General features: G+C 40.7%; 1 protein-coding gene and 1 long non-coding RNA gene across 2 annotated transcripts in view; one reads left to right on the top strand and one right to left on the bottom strand.

The window, feature by feature from the left end:
• Window positions 1-20,596, bottom strand: part of LOC128090871 (uncharacterized) — a 579,571-nt gene that overhangs the window by 414,280 nt on the left and 144,695 nt on the right. The gene's annotated exons all lie outside the window — the stretch shown is intronic.
• The window catches only part of COL22A1 (collagen type XXII alpha 1 chain), a 225,347-nt gene that overhangs the window by 149,475 nt on the left and 55,276 nt on the right, over window positions 1-20,596 (top strand). The window contains exons 25-33 of the mRNA XM_052703565.1: window positions 5,302-5,355; window positions 5,739-5,792; window positions 6,773-6,826; window positions 8,562-8,615; window positions 9,027-9,062; window positions 13,071-13,133; window positions 14,326-14,379; window positions 16,848-16,889; window positions 18,330-18,362. Of these exons, the coding sequence (XP_052559525.1) occupies window positions 5,302-5,355; window positions 5,739-5,792; window positions 6,773-6,826; window positions 8,562-8,615; window positions 9,027-9,062; window positions 13,071-13,133; window positions 14,326-14,379; window positions 16,848-16,889; window positions 18,330-18,362 (444 nt within the window). The remainder of the gene's footprint in view (window positions 1-5,301; window positions 5,356-5,738; window positions 5,793-6,772; window positions 6,827-8,561; window positions 8,616-9,026; window positions 9,063-13,070; window positions 13,134-14,325; window positions 14,380-16,847; window positions 16,890-18,329; window positions 18,363-20,596) is intronic.

The raw sequence follows: 20,596 nt of genomic DNA, 5'->3' as shown, positions 1-20,596 counted from the left end.
AGTACTCACTGAGGGCTTAGACACTGAATTACTATGGCAGGGCTTCACTGAATTGTAAAATCATAGAATCATGGTTGGAAAAGACCTTTAAGATCATCTAGTCCAACTGCTCACTTACCCCCAGAATTGCTCTCTAAACCGTGTCCCCAAGCAACAAATCTACACATTTCTTGACAGGAAGTAATTGATGGTGGAGGTGCATACACCCAGTCTCCTATTACAATTGACTAAGATTCAGGTGTATTAATAGACTGTTGGCAGAGTCATTCAACTTTTCTAAATCAGGTTCCACTAGGCCTCCATGAGCCGAGCAGGTGCATGCTGTCCACTAGTGGGAAAACAAAATGACTTAAAACTATTGGAAATTTAAGTAAAAATTATATACCTCACAATTGCAACATATCTGGGCCATTACTGAGGTTTGCTTTATGATAGATAACCTGGTGATAGACCTAAGACCTGTGAGGGAAACCAGCACAAGTTTTTTTTTCTCATGGAGAGTGGAAATGCACTGGAACAGGTTGCCCAAGGAGGCTGTGGATGCCCCATCCCTGAAGGCATTCAAGGCCAGGCTGGATGTGGCTCTGGGCGGCCTGGTCTGCTGGTTGGCAATGCTGCACATAGCAGGGAGATTGAAGCCAGATGATCATTGTGTTCCTTTTCAAACCAGGTCATTCTGTGATTCTATGATTCTATGATTTTTTGGTTGTGGCTGGCAGTGAATTAATTAGTATAGGCTCATCTTTAGGGTGTGAGCTCAGCCCAGCTTTTCTTAAGTAAAACAGAGGAAATAAATTATATCCTTTGAAATGCATGGTGCTCCGAATGTCTCTTTTTATAATGCAAGCTAATACTGTGAAACATAAGAAAAAAATACTGGCCTCAGCTGCAAAGCTTAGATTGAATTCAGACTTTGTCAGTGCTGCTCGAAATTGTAGAAGATACTGCTCAGAGCTATCTTTAACAAGATATGTGCCTTTTACAAAACAAAGAGAGAAAATAGACTTTGCCGATGCAGGCCACTAATAGTTCTGAAACAAAAGACCATAAGGGAATTTTTTTTATTGTTTTCTCATTTGCCACCCTGTCTCAGTGAAAGAACTGAAAGTAAACAAATATGGCAATAAATCTTAATCTGTAGACGAAAGACATGATGTCCATATCTTACAATAAATGGTGCAATTAAATAAATACTGTCTTGCTCTGAAAGCAGGAATTCTCCTACAGAGACTGCTGTGTACAGAGCCAACTTTATTCAGTACTCTTATAGTGCTGGAAAGACAATTCACAGAATTGCGCAGTGTTCAGTGCACTTTATTTTTTAAAATAATGCTAATATTCCACATATCATGTCTCCTGGTGACACAACTGAAGACCTCATTCATTTATAAATTATGATACTAGCACTGAAGTTTTCTATATATCATGCATCATAAGCAGATCTGTTGGCTGCTCAGGCTTATTGGTTTTCAGCATTATCAACAACACTGGTTTCCTATATCCTCTCATCTTTGTCTTGGTTTGTAAGGAAGGAGAGCAATATGGTGCTCTGTTGTAGTACTTCTGAAGATAACTCACAGGAGCTGTGCTGGTATACATAGGTAGTGCCAGGAGCGATAAATGAAGAACAGATTTGAGGATCTGATTGCAGAGACTACTTAGGTTTAGTAGAGGAAAAATGGAGAGTTCGGGTAGCAGGGGACATAGTGAGTCACGTGGACTGTTCCTCAAAGCTAGCAGCTGTGGCAGGAGACAAGATGCTTCTAGATGTCCTGGAGATTTTTCTCATTCATAAAGCTGGCATGCTGCCTATAAAACCCAGACCACAGTCTGTTTTTTCATGGATTTAAGGCTTATCTAAGCCTTTTTCACAATGCAAGAGGATCCAGGCACTGGCATGAAATAGTATACAGAAAATACGTCTCTACAAGCTTTTCCTCCAGAGACAGATATCTGGAAAAGCCATCAGACTCCTGTTTCCATCCTGTAATGACATTTGTTCACCTTTTAAAACATAGCCATCCCTTTTCTTATGGAAAATAGATTTGAGCCACACAACCTACTGATGTATTCACACGAAAAGGTTTTTGTTCATTTACAGAAGTTCCTTTGGGAGTACAGAGCCCACATCCTAACAGTCCTGCCTTTCCCAGCCTGTCTTTCTGCATGGTACATGCTGGAAGAAGAGAGTATCTTCTAGTGGTTCCTGGAGGACTGACACAGCTGCTCCTTCTGTACTGTGTCAGATTTCTTTCCTGAGAACTGTGTTGCTTTCTCTTAGGAATGAAGCTGGATGAAATATAATCCTAAATTTCTGTTAGGTGTCTTTCCCTGAACACATACCTCTACACACTTTCCCATGGATATCTGGATTTTAAAGAAGTTTGAAATATTTATTTGAAAATAGCTTCACTTAAACATGTTGACAGAAGATCTGTGCTTTGTCTTCCAAACTGAGTTTGTGCAGTCCTGTTTTAGAGATCAAAGGTTTTATGTACCAGGTTTTGTTCCAGTGTGTAGGATGCACACACATCAGAGCTCTTACAAGCCACAAACAAAGCCCTCTATGACTTCTTTTCTTCTGAGTTGGAGTTTTAGAAGGACAACTCTGGAGATTGGATCAGTGTAATTCATCAAATGATCAGTGAAAAATGTGACAGAATCAGGTGCTTTTATCTGGATTCAGTGTCAAAAAGAAAGACTACAGATGGTGTGAGATTTGGGGGTTAAACATTACAGACTATCCTACTGCTGTTTGGTTGTGTTGTTTGTTTTTTTGCTGTTATTTTTTTTTTCTTTATAACAAATAAACACTGTCAGTTAGTTTGAACCTCTCAAATACTTGGGAGAGTAGTTCTTGCTCTGAAGTATACTCAGAAGTCAGAAGGAGGACAGAAAGGGTTTTGCATACAAATCTTGCTCTGAACAAGTGTGGCAAAAAGGAGAGCTTTGAAAAGGATATTATGTGATAGAATGTATTCCTGCAGCTTTTTCATGACAGTGATTTTTCATTTCCTCGTGTTCTAGTCCCTTGGTGTAGAAGGTTACGCTGGTTGATAGATACTTGTGCAAGATTTCTCTTTTGGAGTAGATTTACCTTGTAGGATGGTTATCCTACCTGGGGGATGCTTAGGCTGAAACTGGGTCCTAGCTGAAGTTTACTGTGGGATGACAGTGGCTGGTTAATTTCTGGTTAGATTCCACTGTTGCACGAATGAGAAAGCTATTAATTCATAAAGCTCACAAAGAAGTCAAAAGAATTACTATTAAATATTTTGCACTTTATCTTTCCTTTACTTACAACATACATGTTGTTTATCTAAAGCTATCTTTGAATTCTTTCCTAGTGCTGCACCCACTCTTCATTGCAACCCTTTCTTGGTTCCCATACCAACTATATCTACCACCCTTGTAGGGTTAGAGTGAGGCCAAGTAGGCCCTAACATCTGAGGCCACTCCATCCAGCTGCCCTCTGACTGTATGCGCAGTGTGACATTTTTTCTTGTACTGGATGGTGATTCTTGTTTTGAATGGGGAAGCCTCTTCTAAATGATGAATGGGGTCATCCAGTTGCCTCTGATAGGATTGGAATGGCATCTGAAACCTCCTCCTCTAACCCAGAAACTAGGTTCCCCAGAAGTTATGTCAGCAGTGTCAGTAGATACCAAGGCATATCTTCCTGCAGATGTTTGAACTGTGCTTGCACTTGAGATGCTCTACAAATACTAACATTATTTGTGGAATGATTCTATGTCTGTTCTGGACTGGGTTGCAATGGAAGCGGATTATGGGTGATATATAAGCCAAGTGCATCTGCTAGTTCACTTTTTAGTTGTTTTGCACCATCTATTGGTGAGATGGTACTACTTGTTCTGGCTGATTTTTACAAGCGTATTTTAAAATGACAGCTTATTCACGATCTCCTCTATCAAATTTTGACACCAAAATTTTCTTGTTCATTCTTGTTTACGCCTCTTTATTCTCCAGCTACATTTTTTCTTAAATGTTAAATGTTTATATTGGTCCGTAACTGATAACCACAGAAAGATGTAATTTTTGTTATTGGATTGTAACTTAGCTCTAGCAAAGAAGCTGACTGACCATTTTCTATCTTGTACTGATTGCTCACTTTCAATTTTTTGCATAGGTTGGTGTATGTAATAGAATCACAGAATGGCTTAGGTTAAAAAGGACCTTAAAAATAGTCCAGTTCCAACTTACTTGCCTTGCACAGGGTTGCCTACCACCATTTCAGGCTGCCCAGGACCCCATCCAACCTGGCCTTGAACACCTCCAGGGATGGGGCATCATCCACAGCTTCTCTGGGTAGCCTGTGCCAGGGTCTCACTGCCCTCTGAGTGAAAAATGTCCTCCTGATATGTTTTTCTTTGGTTGGTTTTGGATTTATTGTTCTTTTTATTTGTTTGTTTGTTTGTTTGTTTCTGTGTTTTTGGAGTGCAAACATCAGAACTCCTTCTATTCTGGAAACTGAAAATAACTTAAACCATGGTATTAGAAAGTCTGAAGGAGACAGATGAGGTTAAAGTTTCAATTCAGTTGTGTATCCATTTCTCTTTTATCCTTATGCTATATGTTTAGGTCCTGATTCAAAAAAACACATGAACAAATGATTCATTTTAAGTAAAGGAGAAAATCTTTCTTGTCAGCAAAACTGAAGGTAACAAATACCTCTATATCTCAAGCAGCGATGTATCAAGTATGGAAAAAAATCTCTTCAGCCAGGAACTCACTTTTAACAATTTACCAAAGCATAGAAATAAATCCCTCTGAAAACTGGATATCTATTCAGATGATATTTTCCCAAGAGAAATAGTTGTTGCAAGGGCTTGAGTAAGACTTGTAGAGTATTAGAAGCTGAATGTATACATTGAAGTATGAGTTTGTGAGGACATTTCACTCTCAACAGAGTTAAGACAGAGCACTAAAATAGTGGGGTATTTCTTTTAAAATACCTGATCTACTATATCCTCTGTACCATTAATTAAGATTAAAGTAGGCTGGATGCTCTGGCTTGAATGGCTTCCATCTCTTGTAGTGTAGCCCAGGATGGAGCTCAACTTGTAGCAACAGTAACTACTGGTTTAAGCAGGAGATCCTGTTCTGCTCTTGAGCATGGTTCCCTGGGAGCTCCGTTTGGCATCTTGCAGGTTTAGGAGGAGAGAAGTTAATAAAATGAAGCTGACGCTGTTTGCAACAGAGCCCCAGATGCGCACAGGAATGGCCTGAGGCTTTCTACCACTATCATGGTTATTAATGAACTGTTTTTTGCTACTCTTACAGGGACCTCCAGGGCCCCCAGGCATTGCTGGACCCCCTGGACCACCTGGAGCACCAGTAAGGAAACAGGCTTGGTTTTGTTGTTGTTTACTTTACATCAAAGAGATAAAATAAAATAAAAATAAATAAATAAATACATAAACACTTCAGGAGATTGTTAGATTTAGACTTTGAATTTCAGTGGGAACTGAGTCAGTGCCTCTGGCAATGTATGCTTTCTGTTGTATTTTCACCATGAAAAGCCCCATCTGGCCCTGCAGGACAACTGCACCGGGTACTGGAACCATGTTAGCTCTACCAGCAAATGAGTCAATACCTGCAGGATGCCTCATGGCAGAGACCTGACTACTTTGGGAGTGAAAATTGTATTTGAATTGAAAGCAGCCTGTAAAGGGCAGAAATATTAATGCTTTTTTGTATCTGTTGGATTCTTTTTTCAGGGACTGCCAGGAGAAATTGGTGTTGCTGGTAAAAGTGGACTGCCAGGACCAGCTGTAAGTTTTGAGAGACAGCTTGCATTGCCTCCCTTCTCTCTGTGACCTTACATGTTTTACTCCTAAACTCTTTACTTCTTTTCCTGCAGCTTGTCTGCACACGTAGTTTTAGTACTGGCTCCAATACTGTTTCCTTTAGTATAGGCATTAGACTGATGCCTTTTGGCATACCAGAGGTAGCTGTACTATTCCTGCACACTGGGACTATGATGATTTATACAGTACCTTTCAAAACTTGTTTTGCATTTGGTAAAATATGACTCATCCAAACTGAAATTTCTTAAATCAGGCCTTAAAATTACAATTATAATACTTATAATTGTAATTGTAGGAGAGCATTGCAATTTCTATTGGCTCTTAAGTCAAGAAAGGGAAAGGTGCATTATGAAATATTTAGTATTGAGAAGTGCCACTTTATGCCTGCAGTGTTTAGAGACTAACTGATGCCTGAAAAGAGGACAAAACTTTTTCTCACCATTTTAATGTATTGCAAGAAGTCATTTTAATTCTTATTTTGCTGAATCTTTCTATCTCTCTATGCTGTGTAATGCCAGCCTGTATATGTATATATATACATATATATATATAAGAAATTACTGATATTTAAAAAGTGAAAGTTGTTTTTAAAAAGTTACAGCTACAGGTAATAGAGATTTACAGAGAACGCTATTTCTGAAGTTAAGACTCCACTCTTCATAAAAAACTTCTACTTTGTTGTTTGTCTGTAACAACACTGACATCATGTGGTCAGTCACTAAAATTGTCATACTGAATACAGCCAAGCAGATACATGCATTGCCAGAAACTGTGGGTAATTAGAGTTACAGTAGTGAAAAAAGCAGAAGGTACATGAGGTATTTTAGCAAATCTTAAACTTAGGTTAGTGGCAAGAGGGATGAACTCAGCATTTTTTTCCTGATCTTGCTGTTAGGAATTTAAGGAGCAGGCTCTAAGAGCTGATAATTTTCTCTCTTGTTTAGGGCTCACCTGGCAAAGATGGATTAAATGGTCTACCTGGGCTTCCAGGTCAAAAGGTAAGTGTCACCACATACACCAGCACAACCAGATTGCCCAGGCAGCTTTTCTGGGCGAGCTAGAAAGTGTAAGCTGAAAGGGAAGCAGATCTCCAGGGTCAGATGTACCTCACCTTTTTCCAGCCCTGAGCTCCAGGGTCAAGCCAGCTGATGTAATTGTTCTGTACTGAGTCCCTGTGAAGACTGAGCTGGATTAAAATACAGCAGAGACCTCTTCCAGTCTTCAGCTACTGTGTTTTATTCAGCAGACACAGCTGAGTATAGCAGACAGAGAAGCTTCTGTTGTCACAGTGGGAAGCCAAGGAGGCTGGCAAGTCAGGGCACATGTCCAAGGCACAAAGAACAATGGAGTGTATCAGGCCCCAAATACATTTGTTTTTCCTCTTTGAAGAGCTGGAAAGAAAATAGACCACTAGGTCTTCTGTGGGGCTCTGTGGAAGAGAGGAGGCTCTTGGTTCCCTCCTACCTCTTGTGCCCTGTTTGTAAGTTCATATGAATGACAGATTTAGGAAAGTCAATTTATTCTGCTGATCTGTTGTCTCTGCAGTTGGAAAATGGAGATTTTGAGCAGGAGAAACTCTTGCTGAGTTCCTATAGTCACGCAAATAAGTGACAAAGGAATGAACTATATTTTATCTATAAAAGTCAATCTAGGAAATCATAGAATCAAGAATGGCTTGGGTTGGAAGGGACCTTGAAGCTCATCCAGTTCCAACCCCCAGCTGTGGGTCGAGCTGCCGCTCATCAGATGAGGTTGTGCAGGGACCCATCCAACCTGCCCTTGAACACAGCAAGGGGTGGGGCATCTGCAGCCTTGTTGGCCAGTCTGGGCCAGTGTCATCACTGTCTGAGTTAAAATTTCCACCCTAACATCTAATCTAACCTGATTATAATTTCCCTTTAAGTACAAGAAGGCTGCAGTGTGGTGTTGCCCGAGCCTTACCTGCCTCAGCCTTTCTTCGTAGGAGAGGTGCTCCAGCCCTCTGATCATCTTTGTGGCCCTCCTCTGGACCCACTCTAACAGCTCCAAACAATTGCACTAGATTGGAATATGTACTTAACTATAACCTGCCTCAAGTCCAAGGCAGCAGCACTGCATCAGCAATGATCTTCTCAGCTCTGGTGCTTGGCTATCATTGCTCCTAATTTTTCCAGGAACCCACCATATTTATACTTGAAACCCAATTCCTCAGCCTGAGTGTACTGATGAAGTGAGGAATTTGGATAATATAACAAATTACCGATCTCTGTGAAGTATTGACTGCACTTCTGAGTGCAGTCTGAAATATACACACAGCATATTTCTGTTCTTAATCCATCAGTTTCTGCTCTCTGTCCTGATGCTACCCACAATGACAGATCAGATTCAAAAAGTCCCAATGGCCAAAGCTCCAATTCCACAGTTATCTATTTCTATTCTTAATGGAAAATGTAGACCTTCTCACCACATACAGTTTGAAGAAACTGAATAGATATTTTGTTTTTCAGGTAATTTGGTATGGATATCTTTAAAGTAACAGTGGTTAACTTTGTGTTATTCCAGAGACATTCTAGTTGGGTGATTATTGTTGGAGATGTGTCCACAAATAGTACTGAAGTGGTTAAAACTTTACAGGAAAGATACTCTCATGTGACTCCATTTACATCCTCAGTCTGATGCTGGGGATCTGAGTCAAAATATTCCTCATCATTGTTTCACTGCAAGGTATATATTAATTTCTCATGTTCCCTGCAGGGAGAACAAGGAGAAAAGGGTGAGGAAGGCTTTCCTGGAAAAGCTGGCCCTAAGGTAAAGAATTTTGTTTCTAAGTTTGCTGCAGCCACTGAATCATTCAAGGTGTGATTTTAGAAGTCCTTGTACTGAAGTCAGGAGTGTAAGGATCCTCTAAGGCTGGAAATATAAGAGGATGGGCAGATGTGACTCAGTGCCTTCACTGTTCATTGCATTCCAAGATACAAAACCCTGTTTGATGCTCCTTTCTCTTGTCTATATATATAGGAAGATGTGACCTGGACCTTGCATTGGGTCTCTGTGGCCATGGGTCCCAAGCCATCAAAGAAGACAATTTCAGTGCCTTACAGAAAATGGGTAGAATAACATGAGCTAGGACAGTAGAAGACACAATTTACTAAAGAGGAAGCATTCTTGCAAAAAAAGTTGGGTCCTTGCAGTGCTAACTTTGTGCTTTTGCTTTTCTAGGGTGAACCAGGAAGCCGTGGCCAACCTGGTGAACAGGTGAGCAGAAAAAATGGTGCTAGCAACAACATCTGCCTGTCAATGCAGAGTGATCCCGTGCAGTAACAAAGCCATTTGCCAATAACTTCCTTTGCCAAGGAAAGTGCAAGTCAGCAGATAAAGCTCATGGTTGCACAAAGTAAGGTTCCAGATCAAATATGCAAATATTTTGTTTATATCTCAGAAAATTCAGTCATCTTGTTTCTGATAGATAAGGAAGAAAAGGAAGGCAGAGTTGCATAAAAGTGATTGTTTTTCCTTCACTTCACACTAAACCAGTGTGCTGGTGGTGGTTCTGGATGATGATGAACTTTTTTATGTGATGCAAAGGGCGATGCAGTCATTTCTGGATCATAAATGCATGCTAGGAAATAAACCTACATAACTTCAGAAATTACAGTCATCTTAATAATTATGTAGTAAGATTTAAGTTTCAGCAAATAACAGCAAGGAAGCAGGAAAACATCCTGGGATTTCCTAAAGCACACAGCTGTCTGGAGTCCAGTGTGGAGCACCAACCAGCTATTTTCATGTTGTCGTCCGCACACCAACTTTTCAACTCAGTAATAAAATCTGTAGAAAGAGATATCTATGTAAGATAGTCTTATATCTTTGGCATACGTCTTTGGATACTGGGTTGCAGAGTTTAAGTCAGCAATGGAAGAGTCTCAGAGCCTCAGTCATCTCTCACTTCTACCATTCTAAATCCAGACTTCTATAAAGATGAAGGAAAAGAATGGTCCCGTGCTCCAATGTTGTTGTTTGTAATGAAACTGAACACACACTATCTATGCCACCAGCTGGAGTAGGAGCACAGGAAGAAAAAGAAGTTTCACACAGAAGACTTCTATGAATTTTGCTAGTTTCTCCTTGCCAAAACAATTTTAGGAACTGCTCATAATTTTTCCATATTGAATAGAGCTTTTTAGAATTTTATCCCACTTTCTAAAACACCTCTCTCTCTATAGGGTGGTATTCTCCACACATTATATCAGTGTTCTCTTTTCTGCCATCTCACTTATAAATTAAAATATTGAATAGTAAGTATAGACCATTACAAGGCTTCATCTCTTTCTGAATCTGAAAGGTAACGGCTAGATGTGTGAATGTAGGTTTTTGTGGTTTTTTGTTTTTAATCAGTTCTGCACCACCCTCCAGAGAGCCGTCTTGTACACTGTGTTTCTGTACTTTGCTAATGAGCGCATCATGTTGTCTTGTGTCAGACATCTTACTAATGTCAAGATACATCACAAAAATGTGATGTCTGTTTAGTCTTCTTGTCTGCTTAGTTATCCCATCAAGGGAAGAAATTGGGTGGATTTGATGTGATGAGTTTTTAACAGATCCGTATTGGCAGCTGTATCTTTCCTTCCTGTCTTTGAGCTCATAGAATCATAGAATCCTTAGAGTTGGAAGGGGCCTTTAAAGGCCATGTAGTCCAACCCCCCTGCAATGAACATGGACATGCACAGCTAGATCGGGTTGCCCAGGGCCTTATCAAGCTTTCCTTGAAGGTCTCCAGGGATGGGGCATCAGCGATATCTTTTGGCAACCTGTGCCAGTGCCTCACCAACCTCACTGTAAAAGACTTTTTCCTTATATCCAATCTAAATGTACCCTCTTTACACTTGAAGACATTTCCCTTTGTTCTATTACCACAGACTTTGATAAAGAGTCTGTCCCCTTCTTTCCTGTAGCTCCTCTTTAGATACTGAAAGGCTGCTATCAGGTCACCTCTTTTCCAGGCTGAACAGCCACAGCTCTCTCAGCCTGTCCTCGTAGGAGAGGTGTTCCATCCCTTGGATAATTCTTGTGGCCTTCATCTGAACACATCCAACAGGTCCACGTCACTCCTGTATTGAGGACTCCACATTAGGATGCAGGTGAGGTCTCACCAGCGCAGAGTAGAGGGGCAGGATCATATCCCTCAACCTGCTGGCCATGTTTCTTTTGATAAAGCCCAGGACACAGTTGGCCTTCTAGGCTGCAAGGGCACATTGCTTGCTCATATCCAGCTCTGCATCCACCAGTATCCCCAGGACTTTTTCAGCAGGACTGCACCCAATCCTTTCATCCTCCAGCTTTTATTGGTTATGAGGGTTGCCTCAACCTACGTGCAACATCTTGCACTTGGATTTGTTGAATTTCATGAGGTTCACCTGGGCTCACTGTTCAAGTCTGTCTAGGTCCCTTTGGATGACATCCTGTGCCTCTGGTGTATCACCTGCACCCCACAGCTTGGTGTCATCAGCAAACTTGCTGAGGGTGCACTCAACCCTACTGTCAATGTCATTAAAGAGTGTCAATCCCAGTACTGAGCCCTGGGGGACACCACTCGTCACCAACTCATCCTGCTTATTTCCCAGGCTGTGTGCATTGGTATAAAGGCACTTCAGCTGGGCTTTCCATCTCACCGCCTTTATATAGGATCTAGGATTCCCTAGAACGGCAGCATCCCCAGCATCTCCGTGCCCTAGTCCATCCCTGTGTACTCCGCTGTCTTTGCCCATTAATTTTGGTGCAAGCCCTCAAAAAACCTTCTCAACCCCAGCGGCCCTCATTGTGTTCCCTTCCCCCTTCATACATAGTTTAAAACCTTCCAGTGAGTCCCACCAGTTTCTCGGCTAAGATCCTTGTCTAAGATCTTCTTCCCCCTTGGAGACAGGCTACTTCCATCTGCAGCCATCATGCCAGGTGCCGAGTAAATCACCCCTCCAAATCCTTCTTTTTTCCCTCTTTAGCTCTATGCCCTATGTTCATCTCTCTTACAATCTCTGGGATCTCATCATCACTGAGGATACTGCACTGGCTCTCAAAATCATCACTCTGTCTTGTCGCCAAACAGCACCATCTTTCAAACTTCATTAAACATCATCCTGATGTTTCCAGCTATTCTTGGTTATCAAAATATCTTTTTCCTGACCTGATTTCTCTGCATTCATTGCATCTACACCATAATAATGCTTAGACTCTTGCCATAAAGGGTTAATCTTTTTAAATTCGGGATTAGCAATTCTTAGTTCATATTCATACACCACATATTGCAGTTGGGTTCTGTCCATGACTGAGATCATTTGAGATATTGCACTGCAAATGTGGGTAGCAGGGTAACGATATATGATGCACCATGTGACTATTTTCAGGTGACAATCTGGTTCAGTCTGGAGCTAAATTTGAGAATTTTAGTTATATTTATAACAAACCACGTAACACAGAGATTACAATTACTCCAGAGAGCATAAATTGAAAAGTGAGTGTGAAACAGAAACAAATGGAAACATGAGATGTATTGAGAAAATTCTAGACTTGCTTATCAGGTAACATCTTTTCTATTCAGATTAATAGTATTGTGTTTGCATTGCTAGAGTATACCAGATCCTCAATGATGAAAATAACATTTATTTTTCTAGGTGCTCTTTTTTGTTTGCTTGCTTGGTGCTATTATGGAACAGTACAAAGAAAATATGTCCTAAATTTTATGATATCACTTACCAATACAAAAAGAAAAGAAAAAAAAAAGTAAAGAAAAGTAAAGAAAAGAGGTTTTAGCTGCTGTTTTAAGTAATGATTTCCCTAGAAAAAGAAATTATCTGATAATTAAACAAGATCTTGTTCTCTCTCTCAGCAAGCTGCATGTAGAATCAATCACACGCGAAAAATAGGGCAGGTTCTGGCCTACAGTATAGCCTACATATATCATGGTGTAACTAGGTATCAGGAAGAAAACATCTGCAGACATTATGAATGCTTAACAATTCACCATCTAGTATCAGCCATTAGACAGCTCAATCAAGGATTCATCCTTCCTAGCATAAGGACACTGGCTAGATTAATCTACCCTGCGAGTCAGACTTGATGTGCTTTTAATCTGACATGAATGAGTGAAGAGTTGACCCACCAGTCTTCTCTTTCATTCTTAATTGCATTTGAAACTAATGAAGTTCTTTAATAGAAGCCACGCTTGATGAAAGTTCCTGGATTTCACACATAATTTTCTCTCACTTTCAGGGTGAAGCGGGTCTTCCTGGTCTTCAAGGTTTACCTGGACTGAGAGGAGAAAAAGGAGACCAGGTGAATCTTCAAGCCATAACTTGATTTTATTTGTCCATTTGGTGCCAGGAGGACTTATCTCAAGTGTCCATAGATGCTATTTTCTCTTGGTGATCTTGTTGTGATGAACAATTGATTGACATCTAGGAAGACCACCAAGTAGCCCTTCCAAGAGGTACTTCATTGCCTCGTGACCATAGCTAACTGCAGCGGAGATGTTAATAAACTATGTCTATCTTGAACACAGAAGATTTTGACTGGAGTCATACTCCTAGTTAGGCAGTAGAAGAAGCACAGGACCCTTTAAGCCTCACTCTCAAATGTATCTACATGACTAAAGAACATTAAAAAAATAAAAACTACTAAAATCCCAAATTTCTCTTGTCACTAAGCGACAAGTGCTGGAGAACATTACAGATGGTTGAATTTTTATCTAATGGCTTAATTTCCACCCAGGTCCTGGCCAGCTGCAGACCTTCACAGGCACCTACACACTGGAAAATAGTTGGACATGGCAGTAAATTTGGCTGTGGTCAGAGAGGCCATTAGTTCTGATAGCTAACTATGTGCTTGAATGTGAGCAAGAAAGATTTACAATCAACTGAAGTTTTCCTGTTTGATTTGCTGTATTACATTTACATCAAAGTGTAGGATATATATATAGAGAGAGATAATATATTCTCTCTATGTATGAAATCATATAAATGTAGGTCAGCTATCTCCTATTTTAATACTGAATATATACATTTGTGTCTGCACTTCAAGGAATATTCAGATCATCCTTATTAAGCATCTCCTATTCAGGCCACCAGGTTTCCTAGGTGATTAAAAAGGTAGGCACTAGTGAGTGGATGACTCAGAAATCTTTCAGCATAAACAAATTGGTAGAATGAGTGTCCCCTATAAGTCTTAAGTGTGTTCTGCTTCTCTTGTTCAGCTGGAACATTCTAAGCTTTGTTACTGCATCAGTCAACAAGACGTATGTGCAAATTGATTCAAGATTGGTGCTTTCCTTTCCATGAAATTGGTTACTATTATTTGGCTTTTGAAAAGACTGGGAATTTTGTGAAGCCATTTCAAATATATTATTTACCCTTTTAATTGCTTACACTTCATCCTGAAGGACAGATAAGGTCAACTGCAAGTGTTAAATGAAACTGATTAAATCAAATCAAATTGTGCATACTTACTACTTTCCTTTTCCTGTTTTTAGGGAGGAAAGGGAAAAGATGGTCTCCCAGGACTGAAAGGGGAAAGGGGAGAAAAGGTGAGTCATTAAATAAGCATGCTCCTCTTTATAGAATCACAGAATCACAGAATGGTTTCGGTTGGATGGGACCTTTAAGAATTATCTAGTTCCAACCCCCTGCTATAAGCAGGGACACCTCCCTCTAGACCAGGTTGCTCAAAGCCCCATCCAGCCTGGCCTTGAATGCTTCCAAGGAGGGCACATTCACAACCTCACTGGGCAACCTGTTCCAGTGTCTCACCACCCTCACAGTAAAGAATTTCTTCCTGGTATCTAGTCTAATTCTACCCTCTTCCAGCTTAAAACTATTTCCCCTTGTCCTGTTAATACCTGCCATTACATAAGAAAAGAGAAAAGGGCTTAGAGACAAGAGATAGAGAAGATAATCTTGTGTGGATTAACAGTTTTGGAGTCTCTGAGATAATCCTTACAAAGATGAGGCAGAAGAAACTGTGTGTGTGAGAGATACAACCATGTATTGAATAACACAAGAAATAGTAAGCTGCTGATGGAATCTAAGATCAATTTCTTTAATCGAGAGAAGATTTTTCTTTGTTCTAGCAGTGGCTGATAGAAACAAGCCTGAAATCAAAGAACATTTCTGTGCCTGCCAACAGTGTGATAGGACAATAAGGAATGGTCTATGCTTCTGTCATCATAACATTGCTATAGTTAAAATAGGAGGACTAGAAAGAGACGATGTTTACCAAATCTTTGCTAAAGTGAAACTGAAGCATTGACCCTGCAGATAACTATGACTTGGCATAGTTATCTCAGCTGTGGGGAAATATGTGCCTCCTTATTTTTCTTCTAGGATACAGCAGCCTTCAATTTAATAGCAAATTTGACCATCTGTGGCAGTGGCACTTCTATTATGGGCGGTCAAATGACATTTCCAATAAAGCGCATGAAGTTCCTGTCTCTGGGAGGTTAACTAGTGTTTTTCATAGATGTTGGCTTTCAATTGTCAGGGGGACTAAAGCTGTCCATGGAGCAGAGCCAGAAGAAAGACCAGTGACAGCTAAGATACTTGGACTACTATTCTCAAGAGATACTCCAGCAACCTTATAGATTTTGACTCAAAAATTAGGGGGAAAATTGGAATGAGGAAGTTATATTTTTGATGAAAAACACAGGATTTTTTCAATATGCAAAAGAAGATTTTGTAGGTGTATGTTGTAGGAGAGTGTCTGCTCCTTTAAGGGTACCCAGTCAAGGAACTTCTTCAGAGCAACCAGGGGTAATAAGGGAGGCAGGGTTGGGAACCAAGACACTTCAGTCACACTAATGGAGAAGAACTTATAAAAATGTAGCAGTGTCTGTTCCAGCAGGGTTATGTGACTGATGATTTTGAAGCTTGACCAGAAGCATCTCCCATTCTTACCAACTGGTGGGCTATCACACTGCATGTGCCACTTAGAGAAAAATTAACTGAACTTTCCAACTGAGAAGATTAACAGGGCTGTGGGGAGGGAGCTACAGAGTTCAACCCCGTATAGTCTCAAACCCATACAGAGGAAAGGGGGAATAGGAGGAACCAAAGGGTTGAAGTGGATCACTATGAGGGGAGTGGGTGCCAGCTATGTGAGTCAGGCTGGGGAAGTGGACACCTCCGGTCTGTGGTGCTGAAATCTTCTATTACTTTCAGGCTGGATATCAGGAAAATATCTTCTCAGAGAGTAGTAAGGTATTGGACCAGGCTGTCCAGTGAGGTGGTTGAGTCACCATCCCTGAGGGTTTTCAGGAAACTTGTAGATGTGACACTTATGGACATAGTTTAATGGACATGATGGTTGGGCTAGGCTGAGCTAAATTTTCATGGCTGTCTTTTCCAACCTTAATAATTCTATGATGTTCTCTGCCACTGGTATGGGAATGTTGTGTTCTCCCACCGTCTACTAGGATGAGACTGATATGAGTGAGGTACGGATGAGGCTTTGCACCACTGGGTAGAGCAGAACCACGTGTTACAGCCCATATGACTGGTGCTGGCTACTGGTTGACCATGTCTGTATCTTCCTCAAAGCTAGTGTGCATGGGTTGTGCATGTGCATTTGTTAGCAAACCAAGGTGGACACAATTGGCAAGTGATGGAAACCTTGGGCCTTGGCCAGCATATCAGGCAAGTGGTGAGTCCATATCAGTCCACTCAGGAGACTTGTAAATGTGGTGTGCATGGAAAGGGGAAAACGGAGGCTATGTCCTCCAGACTGGGTCCACAGGCACTGAGGTGGGCCCTAACAGCCACTTAGGAAAGACCCAAAGGTGGTGGCTTTACTTTTACCCTTTTAACAGTTTTAGCTAAAACATGCTTTCCTATCAAGAACTCTGACAGGCTTCAGCCAAAATGCAAATTAAGCTCTATGCCAATTCTACAGTTGCCCTAGGATTACATTTCATTGAACAATGTTGTATCTTCTGAATGATAAATGTTGACTGTTATTTTCTCACCTTATATATGCATAATTGTATTCTTCTCTCTCTAGGGTGACACAGGTTCCCCTGGCCCACCAGGCACACCTGGAACAGTAAGTAAGATGCTGTGCTGCAAAAACAGTCTAGGCATCGTCATACTTCTGCCACATAAGTGCCTCAGAAACAAAGCTTTACAAGATCTGTGCCTCTCTGCTGAAACATTAGGACTCACTCTCAGACCATCTCTTTTGGTTCGAAAGAAGCTCTATGAAGTTGCATTGGTCTTTTGTACAATTTTTAGAGGTTAAACACTTTTCTATTTCTTCAAAAATAGCTCTTTTCTGTGCACTTGTTTCATGGTAGCACTTAAATTGAACTTCTGATATGTTTAGCAGCTGTAGGAACTGATGATGAATATCATTAGGGTGAAGATGAAGAGCATATTTGTACTGATTTTCTAGGTGATTTAGCTTTTCCCACCTGAGACCTCGTGGTAAAACTGGTTCACTAAGAGAAGATATCTATGAACAACAGCTTTACTCTTGTGGTGAGCAATTCCTCTTCTTCCAAGAAGAGCAGTGGGCTTCACTTCTCGCTGACAGTAACTTACGGGTTGGAAGAGCAGTGCTGTAGCCTTTGCTGTACACAGTGTCATGCTGTGCTGAAAGCCCAGAAAGACTCTCCTAACAGAAATTGATAGGTATTTGGGTATTTCCAGCAAAATCTGAGTAAGCAGTTCGGAGCAAGCACTAGGAACAGGCTTCTCACTGCAACAGAAAGGCTAATCCCTGTTACAGATCCTCTGGAAAGTGTCAAATACCCACTTTTCAGCTTTACTCACCACAGCTGGTTGCAGCTGCCTCATTCACAGATCATAAGGAGAATTTTAATCAGAATCTGTTGGAGAGAATCCAGCAGCTGTAAAGTTTCATACAGCAGTGGAGGAGGTATTATGATTTCTTCCTTGCGTTCAGCTGGGCCTCGTTAGTCTGTGACCAGGGGTACTTAATAAGATCATGTGAGAAGATTGTGACTGAGAATAAACCTCTCTTGATTGATAGCTTGGAAAATAAAGCTTATAAATACTATATCCTAAGGATAGGTGTGAAAAAATATACCTGACAGCTCAACCTTCCAGTGTTTGTAGGGAAAATTAGTTTCCATTTCATCTGTAAGGATAGCTAACAATTTCAGCACATTCTCATTTCTTTAAGGACTTCTTTTTTTTTCCCAGATTTTATCAATTTCAATAATAGATGCTGCTTCTCTCTATTGATTACAATCCTTTTATATTTGGCCATTCCTTCAGGATGACTAGTGTCGTAAGACAACCAGTTATGCTGGGGTATCTTATAAGTGGTACAAAACAGAGAGCTCAGCCTTGGAGTTAAAAAGTTCAATGATACTGAAGATGTTACAGTGAGTTGCTCATTTATAAACCCTCTAATGGTTACATAGAATGAATTATCTATAATGACAAGGAGAATACAAAAGTTTTTGCATTTCCAGGAAAATAGACAGTGTTTCTTTTAATGCTTTTGTTTCTTTTCCAGACAACCTTCTTCACCCCACACCCTAGGATTCCTGTAAGTAATGTCTCTAATAAAAAAGGTCTCTACCTTGTTCACTCTAAGTCTCCAAGGTCTGTTAGAGTATCTTGGTGATTCCAATGTTATTTAAATGCTTTTATTAGGAGGTCAGTTTGGGTGTGGTTCTGTGCAACATCACCATGTTAACCAGCAGTGATGAGAAGCCCACAGCTGCCCTGATTACACCAGCATCCAAACTAGCTTCTTCTGTCCACTGTTTAAATGAGGAATATATTGTAGAGTACATAATGGGAATTAACAGGCATTACTTAAGATCATACCTTTGGTATGCGGATAAGCTTGTTAAGGATCAGGAGGCTTTAGGGCATGTAAATGGCAGAAGTAGGCTGCAAATGTGGCATTAAAAAAAGAAAGTGCATGACAAGTTTTTCAGAGATGGAGGAAATGGGAACGTGAGGTAGTGCTGGAATTGGTGTCAATTTCTTTGGTTCTTTCTTCACCTTAGCTCATATACTGCTGCTATATATACAAAGGAAATAAGGCTGCAGGGGAGACCTTACCACTTTCTACAATTCTCTGAAAGGAGGATGTAGCAAGGTGGGGGTTGGCCTCTTCTCCTAGGTAACTAGTGACAGGATAAGAGATAATAGGCTTAAGTTGCACCAGAGGAAGTTCAGATTGGGTATGAGGAAAAATTTATTCTCTGAAAGAGTGGTGAGGTATTGGAACAGGTTGCCCAGGGAAGTTGATGGAGTCACAATCCCTGGAGGTGTTCAAAAACACGGCACTGAGGGACGTGGTTAATGAGCATTGTGGTGATGGGTTGACAGTTGGACCGAATGATCTTAGTGGTTCTTTCCAACTCTAATGATTCTGTGAAATATGCAGAATAATGACAACTTACGTGGTCTTTGTAGTGCTGCAGTCACAGGAGTTTTCTCTTTAGTTTTGAGTGCACTGCTTTTGTAAATGAGATGCAAGACTGTGAAGACTAAAAGGCCTGAAGTGTGTCAGCAGGTCAGATCACTGGGATTTCTCCATGTGCAAGTTAATGGTAATGGTATTCACCATTGCACAGAACTGCATATAGCATTGCAAATTTTGGGAGGAGAAAGGGAGGTTACCTTTAATTTGCAGCTTTAGAAATCAAGGTGCCATAAGGTGGTGATATGCCTTAGGAGATTGTCATTGATTATGTTCTAGAGACTGCAGCACTAGCAGGGTGCTGAAAATTGTAATGCGATCTCCAAATTCTTGCTGCTCCTTTCCACTGATTATGTGGTGTATAAGAACAGACAGTGACTTACATAGACAGAGAAGAGAAAAACATTGTGAATAAAAGACAGCACCTCCATTACTCTTTTTATTAGCTTAAATCAATTTTACTTAAAACACACCACAGTAATTGTCAGAAATGGGAAACCTCTAACCAAGTGACTCTGAGCTGCTCTTTGTCAATCACCACAGCTCAGTTGTGTGCTTTTGGTGCAGCTTGTGCTGAGTGCTCTGAAGAAATTTGATGACCCAGCAGAGCAGTAGAAAGGTTTCTGCCATGTATATTCAGACCAGTGAATTTAGAGCGTTGAGTACTTCTTGGAGATGAGGTGTGTGAGAATCACAGTGAAGGTCAGGTATTACAGTTAGAAAGGAGCAAAACAGGACATGGCTCCTCACCTTGCCTTCCACCTCCCACTGCAGCTGGTTACTGCTGAGTCCCCACTGTTTCCTTTCCTCTAAATGGCACCAAAATGATGAATGCGTTAATTGAAACTACAGGAGGACACTGCCAAGAGAGGAGGTCAGGAAGGCTGTGAGCACAGATCTTGCCCAGCTTGGTAGCAGCTGTTAGTTGTCACCATTGCATTTCTGTTCATTGAGCTGTAGAAAAGAAGTAGGTGGCAGCTGATTAAGTCCAGCTGCCAGGGGCAGAGGTGTCTGCAATGTGCAGCACTGGTGGGAAGACTTAATGGTCTCTGTGGGCAGTTATGGATTCGGCAAATTTGGGAAGGACTTACAGGTGGGATAGGAAATCAAAGGACTGTGGCTGTGCAAAGACATCAGTCTGGAATTTTGCCAATTTTGCATTGACATGTCAATGACAAGTTAAATATTGGGGAAAATGTAGGAAAAAGTATTTTAAAAGTATTTTAAAAAATCCTCTTTTTACCTCTTGAGTTGCTTCTTCTCTTTTGCAATCTTGTTCTCCCTAGTAACACATGTCCTTATTTCCATTTATACAATCCTTATCTACAGATTTATTACCATTTGCC

Source organism: Tympanuchus pallidicinctus, unplaced genomic scaffold (assembly GCF_026119805.1).
Source record: "Tympanuchus pallidicinctus isolate F22 unplaced genomic scaffold, pur_lepc_1.0 scaffold5, whole genome shotgun sequence".
NCBI classification, from domain to species: domain Eukaryota; kingdom Metazoa; phylum Chordata; class Aves; order Galliformes; family Phasianidae; genus Tympanuchus; species Tympanuchus pallidicinctus.
Note: the sequence above shows the minus strand (reverse complement) of the source record. Positions and strands in the feature narration are given on the sequence as shown.